The sequence below is a fragment of the Camelina sativa genome, chromosome 6 (genome assembly GCF_000633955.1).
Source record: "Camelina sativa cultivar DH55 chromosome 6, Cs, whole genome shotgun sequence".
NCBI lineage: Eukaryota > Viridiplantae > Streptophyta > Magnoliopsida > Brassicales > Brassicaceae > Camelina > Camelina sativa.
In genome coordinates, this window is record NC_025690.1 from 3,647,964 (window position 1) to 3,667,218 (window position 19,255).

Genomic DNA, 19,255 nt, shown 5'->3' on the forward strand with positions numbered 1-19,255 from the left:
ATATTTTAAATAAAATAAAAAGGCTATACACATAAGCAAATCATAGTGTGTTCATAGATCTTAATATATTAGAAAGAATAAAAATCAAATGATGTCGAAACACATGCAATTGGTAATAGAATACTTCGTTTTGAAAAATTGGGAGTTAAAAGGAGTTGAAGAATCAAGATCTACCACGTATAAGGTTTGAAAGGAAACTATGAGCTGTGGTGCTCTAGTGGTTGTTAAAGGAAAACAAAATAATTATATAGCTTGAATTTATATAAAAGTTTCGATTTTAAAATAGAATTAGGATTTTTCTTTTTGTAATACTAAGGCTTAATTAATTATTTCTGAAATCAGATATATAGAGAATACTAAATTAAGCTTTCCTTTTCTTTATTAAACTACACAGTACATATATATATATATATATATATATATATATATATATATATATATTGGTCGTCATAAAAAAATATTTAGTTTTAGCTACAAAATCGAAATTAAATAGATTTATAGATCGTCGAAACCATTATTATCATCTTAAAGACTTAAACCAAACAAAAATAAACGGGTTATCACAGAATATCACTAACTACCCGGCTTCAAGCATTTTCTAACTCATTTACCTTTTTCTTTTTCTTGTTAGTGAATGCAAACCGTGTACAATCGTCATACTGTGTTTCCCTTTCATGTATGGATTTCGAGTGTCAACGTCAAGTTTGTAACCAGGCACCATTCGAAATGTGATCCGTTTTTTTTTTTTTTTCTACTAAACTTGAAACATTTTTTTACTTATGTCTTAAATTAACAGTTCATGCATAACATAACATGTGGTGTAATTTGGACCTACAAATGTATTTAAATTAAGAATGGGCTTTTACTCTAGATAGATTGGGCTCACGCATTATTACCCGATCCATGAGAAATTAATGAATATATCTGACCTTAAATACGATCAAAGAAACTTAAAATTATACATCTACTCTATGTACTTCAAAAAAGAATAATGAGCAATCATTCGATTTGATTTGGCTTACAGTATAATTTGTCATAAAAACAACAACAATGGACCATTTTATCACTTCTCCTACAAGCAACTCTACACTATTTTTAATTTAACACATTATTGAATTAAACGTTAATATTTATATTGCCTCTTATTGGTTAGGAAGTGGATAAGATAAAGAAGTCTAATAAAAATTAAATTATTAGTAATACCACAGTTAAGTTAAGACCAAAAATATATTACATTTAAGTGATAGTGATTACTCTTTTTTTTTTTTTTGATTCTTCTTCGTCTTCTACAATATGTATAACACTCGTCTCTCTCTCTTCTACACATTGTTCTTCACGATCCTCACTGTAATCTTCTCCTTCTCCCTCTTCTCCTGAGAGCTCTCTCTTCTATGGCGGTCAAATGTTTCTCTCTCTATCTGATTCTAGCGGCGGTTGTACTCGGCGGCGTTAGCTCCGAGTATATAGAGTACAACACAAAACCGAGAATCGTACCTGAAAAAATCAATGTTCACTTAGTTCCTCACTCACACGACGACGTTGGTTGGCTTAAGACCGTTGATCAGTACTACGTCGGTTCTAATAACTCCATTAGGGTAACTTTATTCACTTAGTTCTCTCTCTATCTGTCTCTTTCCATGGATTCTGCGATTTTATTTAGGGATTTGATTTTGTTATTTGAATTTGATTTTTGAATCAGGGAGCTTGTGTACAGAACGTGTTGGATTCTGTAATCGCTTCGTTGCTTGATGATGAAAATAGAAAGTTTATTTATGTTGAGATGGTAAGATTCAGTTAGAGATATACCAAATCGGGAGATTCTTATTTTATTTTTGATTATTGTCTTTGCTTGATGTAATTAGTTATGGTTGAATGCTGTGTAGGCGTTTTTGAAAGATGGTGGAGGCAACAAAGCAAAGCTAAAAAAGTTAAAGTCAAGAAGCTTGTTGACTCTGGTCAACTAGAGTTCATGTTAGTTTGATTTTGATTTTACTTTCTTTTTTTTTTGGATGTATCACTGATACATCATGTATGTATCTGTTGTTTTTGTTGTGTTGATGTGTGTGTTTATTTATATATAGAAATGGTGGAATGTGTATGCATGATGAGGCGACTCCACATTACATTGACATGATTGATCAGACTACATTAGGCCATCAGTTTATTAAATCTGAGTTTGGTCAGGTTCCTAGAGTTGGTTGGCAGATTGATCCCTTTGGACATTCTGCAGTGCAAGCTTACTTACTTGGAGCTGAGGTATAATATTTTTACATTGTTTGGTTTCGTTAGCTTCAGTATGTGAATGCTTAGCCTATTTATCAGCTCTAATTTTGATTGGACAACCCCTTTGGTTTCTTCTACAGTTTGGCTTTGACTCGCTGTTTTTCGCTAGAATTGACTACCAAGACCGTGCAAAGAGATTAAGAGAGAAAACACTTGAGGTTATTTGGCAAGGTTCTAAGTCCCTTGGCTCTTCTTCACAGGTTAAAAACCAACAAATTGCTCTGCTCAGTCTTGTTCTGTTGTTTCCATTGTTTAGCTGGATTTGTTTCATTGCTGTTTGATGTTACTTGTAGATATTCACCGGTGTATTCCCAAGACATTACGACCCTCCTGATGGTTTCACATTTGAAATAAATGATGTATCAGCGCCAGTCCAGGTAAAAGCAGTTGAACATGCTGTGCTGTATTTGAACTTAGCTTCAACGTGCACTGATGAAGAATGTTGAATATAGGATGATCCTCTCCTTTTTGACTACAATGTTCAAGAGCGAGTTAACGACTTTGTAGCTGCAGCCCTTGCACAGGTAAGATCATACTGTTTTTTTCTTGAAATCAACAACAATAAAAGAAACTTCACTATGATATATTGTAGAATTCAACTTAGATTTCTCTTTTCAAGGTCAATGTAACCAGGACAAACCATATCATGTGGTTAATGGGAACTGACTTCCGTTACCAGTATGCATATTCATGGTTCAGACAGATGGACAAGTTTATACATTATGTTAACAAGGTAAAACTTATAACTTTTATACTAGCAAATTCATATCAATAGGATTTTACTATTGTCAATGTAAAAGATACCAATCTTTATTCCCTTGTCGTCTGCACAATCCAGGATGGGCGTCTCAATGTTCTTTATTCAACACCATCTATTTACACCGATGCAAAATATGCAGCAAACGAATCCTGGCCCCTAAAGACTGATGATTTCTTCCCGTGAGTTTGATAGCTCGAGTTTTACTTTCTACAAATGCAAATACGTGTTGATTAAATAAATAATATATGCACTTGTGCCAGGTATGCGGACAAACCTAATGCATACTGGACAGGGTACTTTACGAGCAGGCCAGCCTTTAAGAAATACGTGAGGGATTTAAGTGGTTACTATCTGGTATGGCCTGATAATTTTTCTAACATTCATTGATTTGTAGTGTCATTTTGCTTCATTCTTACATGGTCTTTTATGTTTTCAAACAGGCAGCTCGACAATTGGAATTCTTGAGAGGTAGGAATAGTTCAGGACCAACAACTGATATGCTAGCCGATGCTTTGGCAATTGCTCAACACCATGATGCAGTTAGTGGTACACAAAGACAACACGTGGCTGCAGATTATGCTCTTAGACTCTCAATGGGTTACCTTCAGGTGTTTCTTTAGTTACGCATCTCATGTGTTGTTCATGCAATTTTTATTTCTCTTGTTGGTGCAGCAGTTTAAGAATTTCTCTTTGATCATTACTAGGCGGAGAAGTTGGTTGCCTCTTCCCTTTCCTTTTTATCAGCAGCAAAATCAAGTACTGAAGGGAAGAATCCTGGCACAAAATTTCAGCAGGTATTGTGCTTGTTTAAGATATTTCTAGGATTCCTATAATCTATGGCCGTGTACGTTGAGATCAACTTTGAGTGGTAACTATTTTCGCTTCCACAAAAGATGCTGTAAAGTTTTAGTAAGCTTCTTTGTCATTTTCATGAGCACTTTAATGGCTCAATTTCCAAAGACGTATAGTGTTCTAAGATTCTTATGTTTTGCATCATATTGGCAGTGTCCTCTGCTTAATATCAGTTACTGTCCTCCATCTGAAGCTCGTCTGCCCAGCGGGAAAAGTCTGGTAAATCTGTCAGACATGCTGACTTTTATTGTATGAAGTTTTGGATCTCTCGGTTAGTTGTTCTATCTTCTTTTCACACTACTCTCTCCTTGTAGGTGGTTGTTGTTTACAACTCTCTTGGATGGAAACGAGAGGAAGTTGTCCGAGTTCCTGTAAGTATATATATTTTTTCCCTTGTTTTAGTTATTTATTATCCAATACTATCTGCCATTCTTCCCAGCATTTACGAAATGTACATGATAATTTCTTTTAGGTGTCATCTGAAAATGTTATCGTGAAAGATGCATCTGGGAAAGAAGTCGTGTCTCAGCTTCTACCTCTTTCAGACATTACATTGAGAATAAGAAATGAGTATGTCAAAGCGTATCTAGGAAGATCACCAAGGAATACTGCAAAACATGTGCTTGCATTTACAGCTTCAGTACCACCTCTTGGGTTCAGCTCGTATGTCATCTCAGACACTGGACGAACATGTATGTTTCAGAATGTGAATTATAGGATCTTGAATACAAGTTCTTGTGTTCTGGCTCGACTAGTCACCATAACAATTGGTTCTCACTGATATCAACAGACGTTTTGTATTTACTTGCATCTCTGTTTTCTAATTTGATTTTAGCGCGTGGACCATCTGCGTCAGATGTTACTTCTGGAAGCATGAATCAAAATGTAGAAGTTGGCCAAGGAAATCTAAAGTTATTCTATTCAGAAGAGGGACTGAAAATGACTCGTTATTTAAGTACAAGAAATCAGGTGTGCCTTTTTTCTTAATCATAACTTCCCTATTTTCCCATTCGAGTATGTTAAAATCATCTGATGTTGATTTGTGGTAAATTTTAAGGTTACTGCAGAACAATCATATGCTTATTACATTGGAAGCAATGGAACTGACAAGGATCCACAGGTAACTCAGTTCTTTATGAGATACAAGTATACAACTTTATCTATATCTCCTTGTCGTGTTTTAAACCGTTCTCTTAACATATATTTATAAGGCTTCTGGAGCTTACGTTTTTCGACCAGATGGTGTGCTTCCAATTAAATCCCAAGGAGAGGTAATACATATACGCTGCATCTAGAACCTTATTTCCTGACCATATGTGAAAATACAAAAGAAAACTAATTGTCTTGCCTGACTCAGGCTCAATTGACTGTTGTTCGGGGGCCTTTGTTTGATGAAGTGCACCAGGATTTTAACTCTTGGATATCACAGGTCATTTTCTCTTGCAAATATTTATTTTTCTAGACTATTTTACTTACAATACAGAAACTATAACTCTTGATTCATCTTGTGATGAGTCTGTTAATTTGCAGATTACCAGAGTGTACAAGGGAAAAAACCATGCTGAAGTTGAGTTCACTGTGAGTGGATCTCTCTTTATCTTCACATGTCTTCGTTTTGAACTGATGAAGACAATTTCAGTCTTATTATTCACTGCTTTCTAGGTTGGGCCTATACCAGCTGATGATGGTATTAGCAAGGAGGTTATCACTAAACTGACAACCACCATGAAGACAAATGGAACATTTTACACAGACTCTAATGGACGTGACTTTATCAAACGGGTATAGATGCAAACTTCATGTGTGCAGTAGTTTTTTATTTTGTAATAACTGTATTGTTTTTGTTTTTTTTGTAACATACTTTGTTATATTTTCTCGCAGATTCGGGACTTCAGAACAGATTGGGACTTGCAAGTGTACCAACCGGTTTCTGGAAACTATTATCCTGTAAGGCATCAAATCCATCTGAGATTCCTTCTCCTGATATACTAAGGTCTTGTACTTGACTGAGCCGCATTATCTACCTTTTCCATAACGTATTATTTTCCAGATAAATCTCGGGATATACATGCAAGATAAAACCTCAGAGCTATCGGTGTTGGTGGATCGTGCTGTAGGAGGGTCCAGCTTAGAGAACGGCCAGATCGAGTTGATGCTTCATCGGTCTGTCAACTAACTTTCTCTATATAATCAAGAAAAGCATATATTGTTTTGCTTGTGTTTCACCTCTTTTTGTTTCATTCGTGTAGGAGAATGCAGCATGATGATATAAGAGGTGTTGGCGAGATTCTTAATGAAACAGTCTGTCTCCCTGAAGGATGCAAAGGATTAACAGTAAGCTTAAGTTTTCATATCATTTTTAGCCGTCCAAGTTGCAACGTATCAGCTTTTAAGGGAACATGTAAGAGAGCTTGTTTCCATGGTGGTACTTAGTCGTTTTTTAGCCTAACAAAGAGTTTGGGTAACTTTGAGTTGTTTTGCAGATACGAGGGAAGTTTTATGTACAGATAGATAAACCTGGAGATGGTGCAAAATGGCGTCGAACATTTGGTCAAGAAATTTATTCACCACTGCTTCTAGCATTCACAGAACAGGTTGCTCTTGAAAACGAAACATTTCCTCTCCTCTTTTAGGTAGTGAAGTGAGATTAGNACCACTGCTTCTAGCATTCACAGAACAGGTTGCTCTTGAAAACGAAACATTTACCTCTCTCCTCTTTTAGGTAGTGAAGTGAGATTAAGTATTTATTTTTTTGTAGGAAGGAGATAGTTGGATTAATTCACATCAGACGACTTTCTCAGCATTTGAACCGTCATACTCATTACCAAAAAACGTCGCATTACTCACGCTCCAGGTTAGTTGGATTGTGTACTGTATATATGTCAAAGACGTTTTTATTATTTGAGCACACTATGATTAATTTTGACATTTCCAGGAGTTGGAAAATGGGAAAGTTCTTTTAAGGCTTGCTCACTTATTCGAGGTTCTTACTTGTCCTCTCTCTATATGTTTCCACCATTAATTTGTTATGGCTATGTGCTTTTTGGTTGTGGAAATGTAGTTTAACAATTAACACAATGCCGATTAAGATATCAAATGATTAGAGATATTGACAAACTTGGAATACTTAGAAAACCCAAATCTTACAGTTCCAGGAAACCAAAACAATTTATTGTATAGAGTTAGTTCTTAACACAAATATATAGAGTTAGTTATTGTATAGGTGTATTTTTTTACCTAAAATCAAACTGTTTTCAACTTTTCGTGCTTATATTCCAAAAATGCTGACTATGCGGTTAATCCTTGTGCTATGTCATTTTCTGACGACGATTATGTTTGGGTTTTCTGAAAAATCCCATATGTGAAATAAGATGAGACCTGAAGTAATATAGAAGGGACTTGGTCTGGCCCCCAATTACTATTTGGTTTTAAATTGAAAACCCACTAACTTTTGACAGTTTTGCTTTTCTGGAAAATTCTGGGTTACTAAGCAGCGGTTAAAATCTGAAAGTGATATTTATATTCTATCTCTTCTCTTAATGGTTTCATGACTTTCATTGAAGTTGAGTCCTTTTGAGTTACTGTCGTGTTTGTGAAGGTTGGTGAGGATAGTGAGTACTCAGTTATGGCAAAAGTAGAGCTGAAGAAACTATTTCACAACAAAAAGGTACGCCAAAAAACAAGAAGATCCATCCATCTCATATTTGTGTCCTAACAAAAACATATTACTGTTCTATTGTAACTTGTTTGAACAGATAAGCCAAGTGAAAGAGACAAGTCTTTCAGGGAACCAAGAGAAGGCGGAGATGGAGAAGAGAAGGCTAATCTGGAAAGTAGAAGGCTCGGCCGGGGAAGAAGTGAAAAGGGGAGGAGCAATAGACGCGGAGAAGCTAGTGGTTGAGCTAGTTCCGATGGAAATCCGAACCTTCTTAATCAAGTTTGATGATCACATTGAAATGGTTGGTGATAGAGAACAGCAACAATTTGCATACGTTTTGAAATAAGAAACGTTGTTGTTCCTCTTGTTTAAATTTTTAATCAGAAAAGAGAAAACAATTTGAACCAAAAGAGAAAACAATCAGTCGCACAGTCGCACTGGTTTTTAAATAAATCATAAACCACTTCGGTTAACCAAACCGAACTGAGCTGGGTTGTTTGGGGAAAGACGTCCTATTTCCCCCTCGGAACTACCATATCGTACCGAATGTCTCTGGAACTTTGACCTCCTAATAGAACCCCTTCCAACTAATCTTTAACTCCTTCTATTTTCCCCTGAATTCATACTTCTATGTCGATTTCCCCAATTAAATTAACCTTCTCATCTATTTCCCCATCGACATGGATTAACACGGTTTACTGTTTTAGTTAACCGACGGACAAGGTTTATTAACCAAATTAAATCATTTTTAACCAATTGACGATCCGATTACAACCCGATTAGATCACTTAACCTAATCAAACCTAAAAATCAAAAAACCCAAAAATTCCCAAATCGTTTTTTCCCTTTCTCTCTCGACGAACCCTAGATCCGTAAATCGATTTTTCTTTCTTCAAATCGTTTTTTTCTCTCTTGCTCTTGGCTCTTGGGATGGCGTTAGTCCTTGTTGTTAATCCACCTATTGGAGTGGAGTTCGACGAGGAAGCTGAGGATCGAGATGAATTTCACANTGTTTTAGTTAACCGACAGACAATTCTTATTAACCAAAATAACCAAATTAAACCATTATTAACCAATTGACAACCCGATTACAACCCGATTACAACCCGATTAGATCACTTAACCTAAAAAACCCAAAAATCCCCAAATCGTTTTTTCCCTTTCCATCGACGAACCCTAGATCCCTAAATTGATTCTTCTTTCTTCGAATCGTTTTGTTATCTCTTGCTCTTGGCTCTTGGGATGGCGTTAGTCCCCGTTGTTAATCCACCTATTGGAGTGGAGTTCGACGAGGAAGGCGAGGATCGAGATGAATTTCACATCGATAAGCTTGCGACAGATTTTACAGAAACGGAGGAATCGATTCGTCATAACGTGTATCCAGAGAGTGACGACGAGTCTGAGGGTAATGGTCGTGGTGGTGCCGCGCGTGGGGGGACACCGATCGTTCGTGGCGATGGTATAATGTATAAAGGGCAGAGATTCTACAATGGAATCGCGTTTAAGGAGTGTGTGACTGACTATGCACTGGCAACAGGTTGTAATCTGAAGCAATACAGGTACGATAGAGATAGAATCGGGTTTAGGTGTGTTGGTGCTAAGGGAAAATGTCAATGGAAAGTTTATGCTGCGTCTCTTCATAATGAGTCGATGTGGAGGATTACGAAGTACACGAACACCCATGTTTGTGTGCCTAATGGAGACTGTGAGATGTTTAAAGTTCCAGTCATAGCTAGGTTATTTCTTGATAAGATTAGAGAAGAACCGGATTATTACATGCTTTTGAAGATGGAACAGACCATAATGGAGAAGTGGAAGATATCAGCTACGAGGGGTCAATGTCAAGCTGCTAGGAGAAAGGCATTGGCATGGATATCGAGTGAATATGACACTCTATTTGAACGTCTTCGAGACTATGGAGCTGAGATATTGGAAGCAAATCAAAGGTCTGTGGTAGAGATTGATACGGTGAAGAATGATGATGGTCATGATGTGTTTAAGCGGTTCTATGTTTGCTTTGATGTTCTTAGAAAAACATGGAAAAAATCCTGCAGGCCACTAATTGGGGTTGATGGTTGCTTCTTAAAGGAAAAGATCAAGGGTCAGTTGTTGGTGGCTTTAGGAAGAGATTCTGACAATGCTATCTACCCAATAGCCTGGAGTGTTGTTCAGGTTGAGAACACAGATAATTGGAGCTGGTTTGTGAATAGGCTGAAGATAGACTTGGAGTTAGGAGATGGAGATGGTTACATCATGGTTTCTGATCGCCAAAAGGTATTTTTTTTGGTTATGTTTTATGCTTTGTGTGATTTGTGGTAAACCAAAGACATTGTTTCAGTTGGATCAGTTTCTAATGAATTTAACTTTGTTTCAGGGATTGATTAAGGCTGTTGAGTTAGAATTACCAAAGATTGAGCATCGTAAATGTGTTAGGCACATTTATGGTAACCTAAAGAAGATGCATCCAAACAAGAACCAATTGAAGAAAATGCTTTGGGATCTAGCTTGGAGCTACAACACTAGAGATTACGAAGAGAGATTGGAGAGGATTCACGCATACGATAGCAAGGTCCATGAAGATGTCATGAAGACTAAACCAAGAACATGGTGTAGGGCATTCCACAAGATTGGCAGCTATTGTGAGGATGTTGAAAACAACTCAGTGGAGTCCTTCAACAATACAATCAACAAGGCGAGAGAGAAACCATTTGTGGCTATGCTAGAGACTGTTAGAAGGCTTGCCATGGTTCGGATTGCTAAACGGTCTGCTATTTCTCATTCACATGAAGGTTAGTAAGACTACACTCTTATATGCTATTTCTCACTCACATTTATATGTTTATTCATTTATATGTACTCTATATGGTCGGATGTGGCAGGATTATGCACTCCATATGTGACATGTTTCCTTGCTGATGAGCATAAGGCAACTTCTACATGCTTTGTATATCCCAGCACAAATGGAGCGTATGAAGTTTACTTGGGATACGACAAACACCGAGTATGTTTAAATGCCAGAACTTGTACTTGCATGAAGTTTCAGATTTGTGGAATTCCATGCGAACATGCTTATGGACTGATAATCAAGAAGACATTGGTAGCTGAAGGCTATGTGTGTGAATGGTTCAAAACTGCTAAGTGGAGAGAGAATTACACAGACGGGCTTGTTCCACAAAGAGGTCCACGTTTTTGGCCTTCCACTGGGGGTGAAAATGTGTATCCACCTCCAAAGCCGGACGATGAAAAGATCGACAAGAAGAGGAAGAAAGGTGTTAATGAGTCACCTACCAAGAAGCAACCAAAGCAAAAAAAAAAGAATCATGCATTGTGGGATTTGTGGTGCAGCTGATCATAATTGTAGGTACCACCAGAAGAAGAAGAATAAGAAGAATACAACACATGTTAGTTTTCTTTCTAAATTGATTCATTTGTGATACAACAATTGTTCTTTGTTTTATTAAATTATGGGTTATATTTGATTAAATTTGTAGGGTTGAACTCAAGTGGAATCTTCTCAAGGTTGACTCACTCAAGAGAAGTATGTCTCATACAAAACCAACATAGAAAACAACATACAATGTCATCATATTAGCTTAACTAGACCAAAGATAATCATACAACCTAATACTAAAACAATTATCATCCTATTCATCCTGGATTTAAATTCAGCTTTTACATCTTCAATCCTCTCAAATATCTCTTTCTCAAGCTCCATTTCCATCTTCTTCTCAAGCTCCATTTGCAGCTCCATTTGCATCTTCTTCTCAACTTTCATTGTCTCTGATATGAACTCTTTCTTTGTCTCCACCTCATCCAACAAAGCCTCATCGATCCACTTGAAAACGTGATTGTCATTCATAAGCTACACCATGGACAATTCATTTGGTTATCTTTTAGAACCTTATCAATATTCATAAGCCAAATAATAAGTTCTACTTCGTATTACCTTATTTCCAGCTGCATACACACAACGAAAGTATCGTCGATTTGGGTTATGGTTGGATTTTGACATTTTGGCTACAATTGCTTCTCCACACCAACATCTCTTAGGTGCACCAACAACTATTCCTCTTTCGCGGACATTTGTCTACCTACTCGAAGACCCAGAAATATTACTCATGATTTTGAGAGAAAGAGACAGAAATTTGGATCTTTTCAATTTAGATTTTTAGGGTTCTTAGTGGAGTAAGAATTTGGGGGTTTTCGTTTTAAAAGAGAAGAAGAAGTAGTCGGGTCGGGTTCTAAATGTTACCCGGTTATAAATTGCTTTCATACCGGTTTAAGATGGGTTTCCATCGGGTTTACTAACAAAACCGTGTAAACCCAGGCGGATGGGGAAATAGACATAGAAGTATGAATTCGGGGGGAAATAGAAGGAGTAGATAAGCTGGAAGGGGTTCTATTAGGAGGTCAAAATTCCAGGAACATTCGGTACGATATGGTATTTCTGAGGGGGAAATAGGACGTCTTTCCGTTGTTTGGTTATCGGTTATTTTAAAGTATTCTAGATATGTGCCAAAGCTCAAAGAACATAAAAAAAGAGCTTATGATGATTAGTTACGGACCTTAACTTGAAAAAAAAAATAAACAAAATTTAGTGGATAAATAAATTATGGATAAGTCTCCATGGATTCATTCAAAACAAAGTAAAATTTTCCAAGGTTAGTCTCTTTTCCACCACCAGTTCGGAATTTGCGGCAATAACAAAGTATATTCATACATTAAAATTCATGATTTCCATCCAAACCCATCTACTTAACTTTGACCACATCTTCATTAACCCTAATTTGTCGAGATATGTTTATAATGCTCTGGTTATTATGCTTTGCTTTCGTTATTTTGACATTTTGAACAAGAAAAAAATTCAATATCACAATTAAGTACATCTAGTCTATATATATAAAGTTCACTTTCCTCAGTGCTGCCACGTCATTACCTCTCTTAGTTTAATAAGCCCAATTATTTGACATAGCCTAGTAAACTGTTATTCTTTCTTTGTTTTTTTATTTTTTTAAAGCCCAGTTTCATATATGTTAGCAATTTTTTTTTTCTTTTGAACAAAGTATATGTTAGCAAATATGTTAACGTAAAACTGAAAAAAAATAATCAAAAATATTAATTAAGCTAAGAAATATATCTTAGGACACAAACAAAAAATGCGTGTGAATTTTTGTTTTCTTTCTTTTCTTTCTCTCGATCTATCTCTCTCCGAGGAGGACATCACCGTCCTCATCGACACCGATGAATCCTCTACACAGCCCACTGGCAAGAACATCCGCCGTGCGCTTAAGGATCTCATCGGAATCGGATCTGCTGATATTGGCAACGTTCTTGTCGTTCATTACATCGGACACGGGACGAGGCTGCCCGCTGAGACTGGTGAAGACAATGATACTGGCTAAGACGATGATACTGGCTACAACGAGTGTATTGTTCCTTGCACGTGAATTTAGAGGAAAATCAAGAAGCAACCCAGCACTAATTGATGGTCAATGATTCAATCTCACTTTCGATTCTCCAATCTCTTTCTATTGGTACGATTTTATCTTCTTTCGATGCTCCAATCTCTTTTTTTTTGTTCTATTGGTTCGATGCTGCATCTCCATGAATCGATTAGGTTTAGTTCACTTAGTTTAATTAAGGTTAGATTCACAAGATCAGTTCATGCTGCTTGACAATACTATATTAGGTCTGGTTTGGAATGAGAATTATTTAAGATGATTGTAAGATGCAATTGATAGATTATGTCATTTTGTATTAGAAAACATTATTTAGAAGCTTTATTAACTCTGGAGCCTTGTGGATTTTGTTGTAGATGGTCTCCGACAATGAATCCCCAGAAAAATTCTTATTTAGGTAAGTGTCCTTTAGCCAAAACTGGTTCAAAGTTAACTCTTGCATTTTTTGGGTCTATTCTTCTTTTCTTATTAGATGTTCAATTGTTGGTGTAGATGATATTGTACTTGTGGACAAAATTTGCCTCAAGGATTACAAGTTTGTGCGTGGTGATGTTGTAGTGTTCAGGTATGTTCCTTCTAATGCCAAACCACGTTTGAGTCATCCTTTGACAAGAACTATATAATGAGTTTTAGTTGATTACTTGTAATGTTAGTCTCCACTCTCCTGTTAATGTCTTATCCTTGATGGTTAGAGTATTCTTAATCACATATTAACATAGATTTTGAATGTAGATGATGGATATGATGATGTGGTATGGCCTCCCCAAAGAGTTAGCAAGATTGGTCGATAAAGCTAATTGGAAGAAGAAGGAGAATGACAAGGTATGTTTCTTCCTTTTCCAAAAGAAAACTTCCTTCTTCATGTTACATCTATATTTTAATCTCAAATCAGAATTAGTCATCACGTCTCAATGATAACAAACCGTGAATACATTCTTGTATTGGAACAATGGTTTTACCTCATATAGTACTTTTTAGCCTCATTGTGGCTCCGGTTTGCTTGCTGGCTTCGATTTTATGTTTATTTCAGGTGTGGCAAATGGCTTCTCTTTACCATTTGGTTCACACTGCAACTCTTCTTTCTGCACCTAGCACCAAATATCCCAACATTGTAAGCTTTCTCTTGTGTGTTATGCTTCTTGCTTGAAGTTCAAGCTGCTTCTTCTTCCTTTTTAAAGCAAGTTATTTTAAAAAAAATTAAGAACTTTACCATTGGAAGTATATTTTTCAGTTGTATCTTACAAAAGTTATTAGCTTTGAATTTGTACTTTTTCTAATTAAAATAATGTTAACATATTTTCTTACAACTTTACCAATGAAGATGCTCTTAGTTATACATGTTTCATATGTTGTAGGAATAAAACCCTTCTCCAGGTAGCTCCTCTCCGCCGCTGTTGTTGTGCAACCTCAAACGTCCCCTCCCCCCCTCTTTATTCTGTTGTGTGACCTCAAGCATCCCTCACCCTCTTCATTCTTTCTTCCCTCCCTTATCCTCCACACCCTTTCATTGTCTCCATCGTAACGTCTTCCTCTTAAACGATAATTCAAGTCTTTCAATGCTGTCTCATTCAATTGAAGTCCCACTACTTTTTCTTCAATTGGTGCAAGTTGAAGTCCTATATAATGTCCTCTCTTCCAATTTCATGCCTCTTACAATTCCCTTTCTCTCTTAATTTTATCTTTACTTACATGGATTCCACCACCACCACCACCATCGGAGACATTACATTTAACCGGAATAGGAGAAAATCGGCAAGTATCGCCGCCGTCGAGACCATACACATGGCTCTTTTGTTGTGATTTTAATGTCGATATTATTCCTTGAATGAAACAGTTTGTGTGTGTGTACACACTATTTCGTTCTTAACGAAATGGTTTGAGATATTTTTTTTTGTTTGCTTAATAGTTTGCAAAGCTTTTTTTTTGTATTAGGATTAAGAATCCAAAACAAACAATTTTGGTTAGAGTAAAAGGAACCAGAAGGTCATTTTTAATATATTTCGTTAGGATGAGGTTAGACATTAGGAGTTAAACCAAAATCAACAAGTTCATGATAGATAGTTATGGTAATGAAGAAAAAAAAACAGAAATTGAGATTTTAAAACATTTGTCATCAAAAACCACAAACTCATTACTCCAAACACAAAAGCGTTTAGTAAAACACTATTCCCACAAGTTACTAATTAAAAAAATAAATAATAAAAACATTACCTACAACTACATCTAATAAAACCAAATAACAATGGACTGACAAAATGAAAAATAATTTTAATAAACCAGAACTAACTACTAAAGCAAGACAACAACAATTATTATACAAAACTTAACTTCTAATTCTATATTTTATATTTTTATGAAAACAAAAAAAGATCATGATGATTTAAATAAATTTAAAATTTAAAAAATAGGTTACATTTATACAAACCAGAAAAATACACCAAAAGAGCAAAGGACAAAATAAGAACAACATAACTAGACAGAAAGAGAAAAAATACATAACCAAATAACAAACTACCAAAACAACCAAAATAAAACAACCTCATCTAACTTTCGCACGTAACGCGGGTCAAATGCTCGTCTTTTAAATAAACATATAATTTTGGAAATTCCAAGAATCAAAATCGATTAATCATGTAAACCCAAAACTCAATTTTTCTGATGGGATTGAAATTTAAGTTTAAAAACTCACAAGACAACAAACAATCAGTAAAATGACACTCAAACTAAAAAACCCATATCAAATTTCACATGATCTGAAGATTTTTCTTACTTTGGATCTCTACCCTTGTCAGAATGGTTCTTGTCATCGGCTTCTTTATTAACTTTCTACATATCTTTCGTTGATGCGCGGAGAGAGAGAGAATTCACAAGACAACAAACAATCAGTAAAATAACACTCAAACTAAAAAAATCCATATCAAATTTCACATGATCTGAAGATTTCTCTTACTTTGGATCTTTATCATTGTCAGAATGGTTCTTGTCATCGGCTTCTTTATTAACTTTCTGCATATCTTTCGTTGATGCGCGGAGAGAGAGAGAGAGAGAGAGAGAGAGGGAGAGAGAGAGAGAGAGAGAGGGTTAGAAGGAGTGAAGGGTAATATGTAATTAAACTTGAGAAAAATATATGAGTAGTAGAAAGTAGGTGTAGTGGTGAATAGTTTTAGAGAAAGTGAGTGTGGGTGCAAAATTCTCTAAAATGACAAATGGATACTGTATAATCTAAAAATTCATAAAAAATATAGCAATATGTATCTTAAAATATAGAAAATGCAAAATATAATGGAGGTAGAGTGAGTGTGGGTGCAAAATTCTCTAAAATGAATCCGCACACTAACATGAATCAACTGTGGTCCGTATATCAGGTGTTTGCAAGTTGCAACTGTGATCTATTTTACCATTGGTTCAAGTTTAAACAGTAAAACTTTTAAACATCACGTGAATAAAACGGTTTTTATTGTTTGGTTAAAATTATAATTTGTTACGACTTTCAAGTTTCAAACAGGGAAAAATTATAATTTGTTACGACATGTGTTGTTGACAAAGAACCGAATACCAAAAAGTACAAACGATGGTTATTACCAAAAAGTTTTTTTTTATCCTTAAATTTCCATGTCCATCTTGCCTTCACCGCATAACCAAGGTCACAATTCGTCTTCTTCTGATACATATTCCTCTCTAAACCCTAGCTCTGACCATGGCGACAACTCTTCTTCTCTCTCTCCACTTCCCAATTCTTCTGGTAAACAAAGAAAATAGTGTTAATCTAAGTAAAGGTATTTAGGTCAAAACATCCCAAGTTTTGAAAATAGATAAAAAGGTTAGATTTAGTACGTCTCTAGTCCTTAGATTTTGTACTCAGTTTCATAAAAATCTAAACAACATAGTCGTAGACATTAGAAACGTAGACCAATTCTTTATATCCCTAAATGTAAGACCACTTTGCTGTTGGTTGGATATATCCCTTTTCTATATATATATATATATAGTCATATATAGACTCTATCTTATAGCTAGTAGATGTGTACATATAAATCAGTTTCAAGAAAGTGGTGTAGGCGTGTATACGTTAGGCGCTCAGCAGATGTCTGAACTACCGCCGGAACCGTATAAAATTACATAATATTATTTTTAATATATATTTATAATTTTTAACTGTATATATTTAAAATTTAAGTTTTATATTCATATACATATTTATAAATGTACATATGTTATTAATCTAAATTAAATAAATACATTTTTCTAATTTTAGTTTATGATTTTTTTTTCTTTTAACATATATTTTTACCTAATTTTATATATAATATCATATTTTATATTGTAAACGCGTAAAAACGCCTAAACTCCGACTAAGTGTTCTAGTCGCTGGTTTATCGTCCACATACCGTCTAGCGATTTTTTGAACACTGATATATATCCATCGAGATCTTCTTTTTTGAGATCCTTCCTTGTTTGTACTCTATGTATATAAAGATTGTACATTGTTAATTTGTTATGTATAAATATACTACAATTTTACAAATTCTATAGTAGTCAACTAAAGATAGATCGATTCTTACAACTTACAAGGTTTTGGAAACAATTTGATTGCCTCCACCGTCACTTACCGCGGATTCTCTCGTTTCGGTGACCATGTCAAACATCACCCTATTAAGTATTAGCAAATATCAATAATCTCAAATGTATTCTTTTAATATTTTCTAGATTCTTTATTTTAGATATATGTACAAACCCGGCCCATTGAGATCATTCTTAATTAAGATACTCTATGAATTTATACATGCACAAATCTCTATTAGCTCTTGATAGCTATTACAATTTTCTAGATGTTTTCTTAAGAAAAATCCTACGTTCTATAACTAGCCATATCTATCTAGTAGTTCCTTTAAAAAAAAAAAGAGTGGATCTAAATTTTAACAGAATTTGATATCTACTCACTCGTACGTAAACCGGACCAAATTCACTTTACATACTATGTACGTACATAACGTTTTAATAGTTAGTCTCATGTTTGTGGTACACTTTAAAATAAAATAAAAAATCTATTCATGTATTGTCGGTTTCAGTCGTCAATTGAACATGCAACAAGCTCGTGTTTTCATTTAAATCACTCAAGATAATTGTGTAGAATTGAAAATAACACATGATCTTGACCATAACAGTTACGTAGTTATTCTAAAAGGGATATTTTTAATCGTTTTTATACCATATTTTGGGAATGTTATTAGTAATCTACATATACTTTTAACTTTCTCATCGTAGAATCTTTGCAAGTATGTGTACACACGCTAGATTTTTCTTGTGGTGACTAATCTCTGATTAATAAAATAAATTTGCAAACATGGTGCAGTTCCATTTTAAAACTTAAGACAATATCGTCTGAAGTCATAGTAACAAACTAACAAATGCTACGATTTTGTGAACTTTCACGAAATAGCAAATCAACCGTCCACATATACACTACGACATTGTAAAATTACTGAAACACGTGTGATATCGCCATATTGGCATACCAAAAAGACTAAGAAGTTTCCAATGTCAACAGTAGCAATGGAGAGGAGATCCTAACTTATTGAGACCCATAAAGACTAATGTAACAGGTTATGGTCTCTAGTCCACAAGGAATTGTATATATATGCACGGCCGGAACTTTTTAGTTAACGTACAAACAAAGCCAAATTTGTGATACTTGAAGATATATAAATCCTAGGGTGAATGTCATGAAAACCCATTTTGGGGTGTGAGTTCTGTCACAAAAACCCACTTTCCACTCATGGTATACTTTCCCAAGTTTTTTGCTTATATGTCCATTTTCCTTTTACATTTTTGTCCTTACTAACAACTTACCTCTCTTTCTCTCCTTCTTTTCTCTCTTTTTCTCTTCTTTTTTGTTGTTAACAATTTAACAAAGTAAAATATATTTATTTGTTATCATAAAACAAATTTTCTATTTATTTATATAAAATATGTTATGATTATATATTTTCTACATTTTAAGATACATATTGCTATATTTTTTATGAATTTTTAGATTATACAGTATCCATCAGTCGTTGAACATTTGTTCAATTATAAGTGGATAATCAATTGCAGTATTGTTAATAGATAGTTACTTGTGTTTATTCATACAAAATATACATACATAAATTTGGTTAGATCTTTATCCATAGCATATTATCCATAACACAACATAGACCAAATAAGTACAAAACCCTTTAATTCTAAATTTTAAATCCTAGA

The 19,255-nt window shown here is 34.9% G+C and overlaps 2 protein-coding genes and 1 long non-coding RNA gene across 5 annotated transcripts; all 3 read left to right on the top strand.

Annotated features, from left to right (window-relative positions):
- LOC104790307 (alpha-mannosidase At3g26720-like) lies at positions 1,274-7,919 on the top strand. 2 transcript variants are annotated; one of them, XM_010516031.2, is made up of 29 exons: positions 1,274-1,595; positions 1,700-1,793; positions 1,884-1,971; positions 2,082-2,256; positions 2,364-2,483; positions 2,577-2,660; positions 2,736-2,807; positions 2,903-3,016; positions 3,122-3,222; positions 3,304-3,397; positions 3,484-3,651; positions 3,748-3,837; positions 4,049-4,114; positions 4,210-4,266; positions 4,368-4,587; positions 4,731-4,864; positions 4,953-5,015; positions 5,107-5,166; positions 5,253-5,324; positions 5,426-5,473; positions 5,558-5,677; positions 5,777-5,842; positions 5,946-6,058; positions 6,145-6,229; positions 6,379-6,489; positions 6,654-6,749; positions 6,831-6,878; positions 7,494-7,562; positions 7,651-7,919. In XM_010516031.2, exons 1-29 carry the CDS (start codon positions 1,392-1,394, stop codon positions 7,897-7,899), a joined length of 3,081 nt encoding a protein of 1,026 aa, XP_010514333.1. In that variant the 5' UTR covers positions 1,274-1,391; the 3' UTR covers positions 7,900-7,919. The 2 variants fall into 2 exon arrangements, with proteins under 2 accessions (XP_010514333.1, XP_010514332.1); XM_010516030.2 differs by having other exon boundaries at positions 1,275-1,595; positions 1,700-1,783.
- Positions 8,796-10,902, top strand: LOC104793925. Its single transcript, XM_010520346.2, has 3 exons — positions 8,796-9,827; positions 9,928-10,342; positions 10,433-10,902. The coding sequence occupies exons 1-3, from the start codon at positions 8,796-8,798 to the stop codon at positions 10,900-10,902; spliced, it is 1,917 nt and encodes a 638-aa protein (XP_010518648.2).
- Positions 12,549-15,006, top strand: LOC104790308. Of its 2 annotated transcripts, XR_768672.2 has the most exons (6): positions 12,551-13,087; positions 13,369-13,409; positions 13,505-13,577; positions 13,745-13,834; positions 14,043-14,123; positions 14,368-15,006. It is a non-coding gene; the product is annotated as an uncharacterized LOC104790308 (long non-coding RNA). The 2 variants fall into 2 exon arrangements; XR_768671.1 differs by having other exon boundaries at positions 12,549-13,087; positions 13,745-14,123.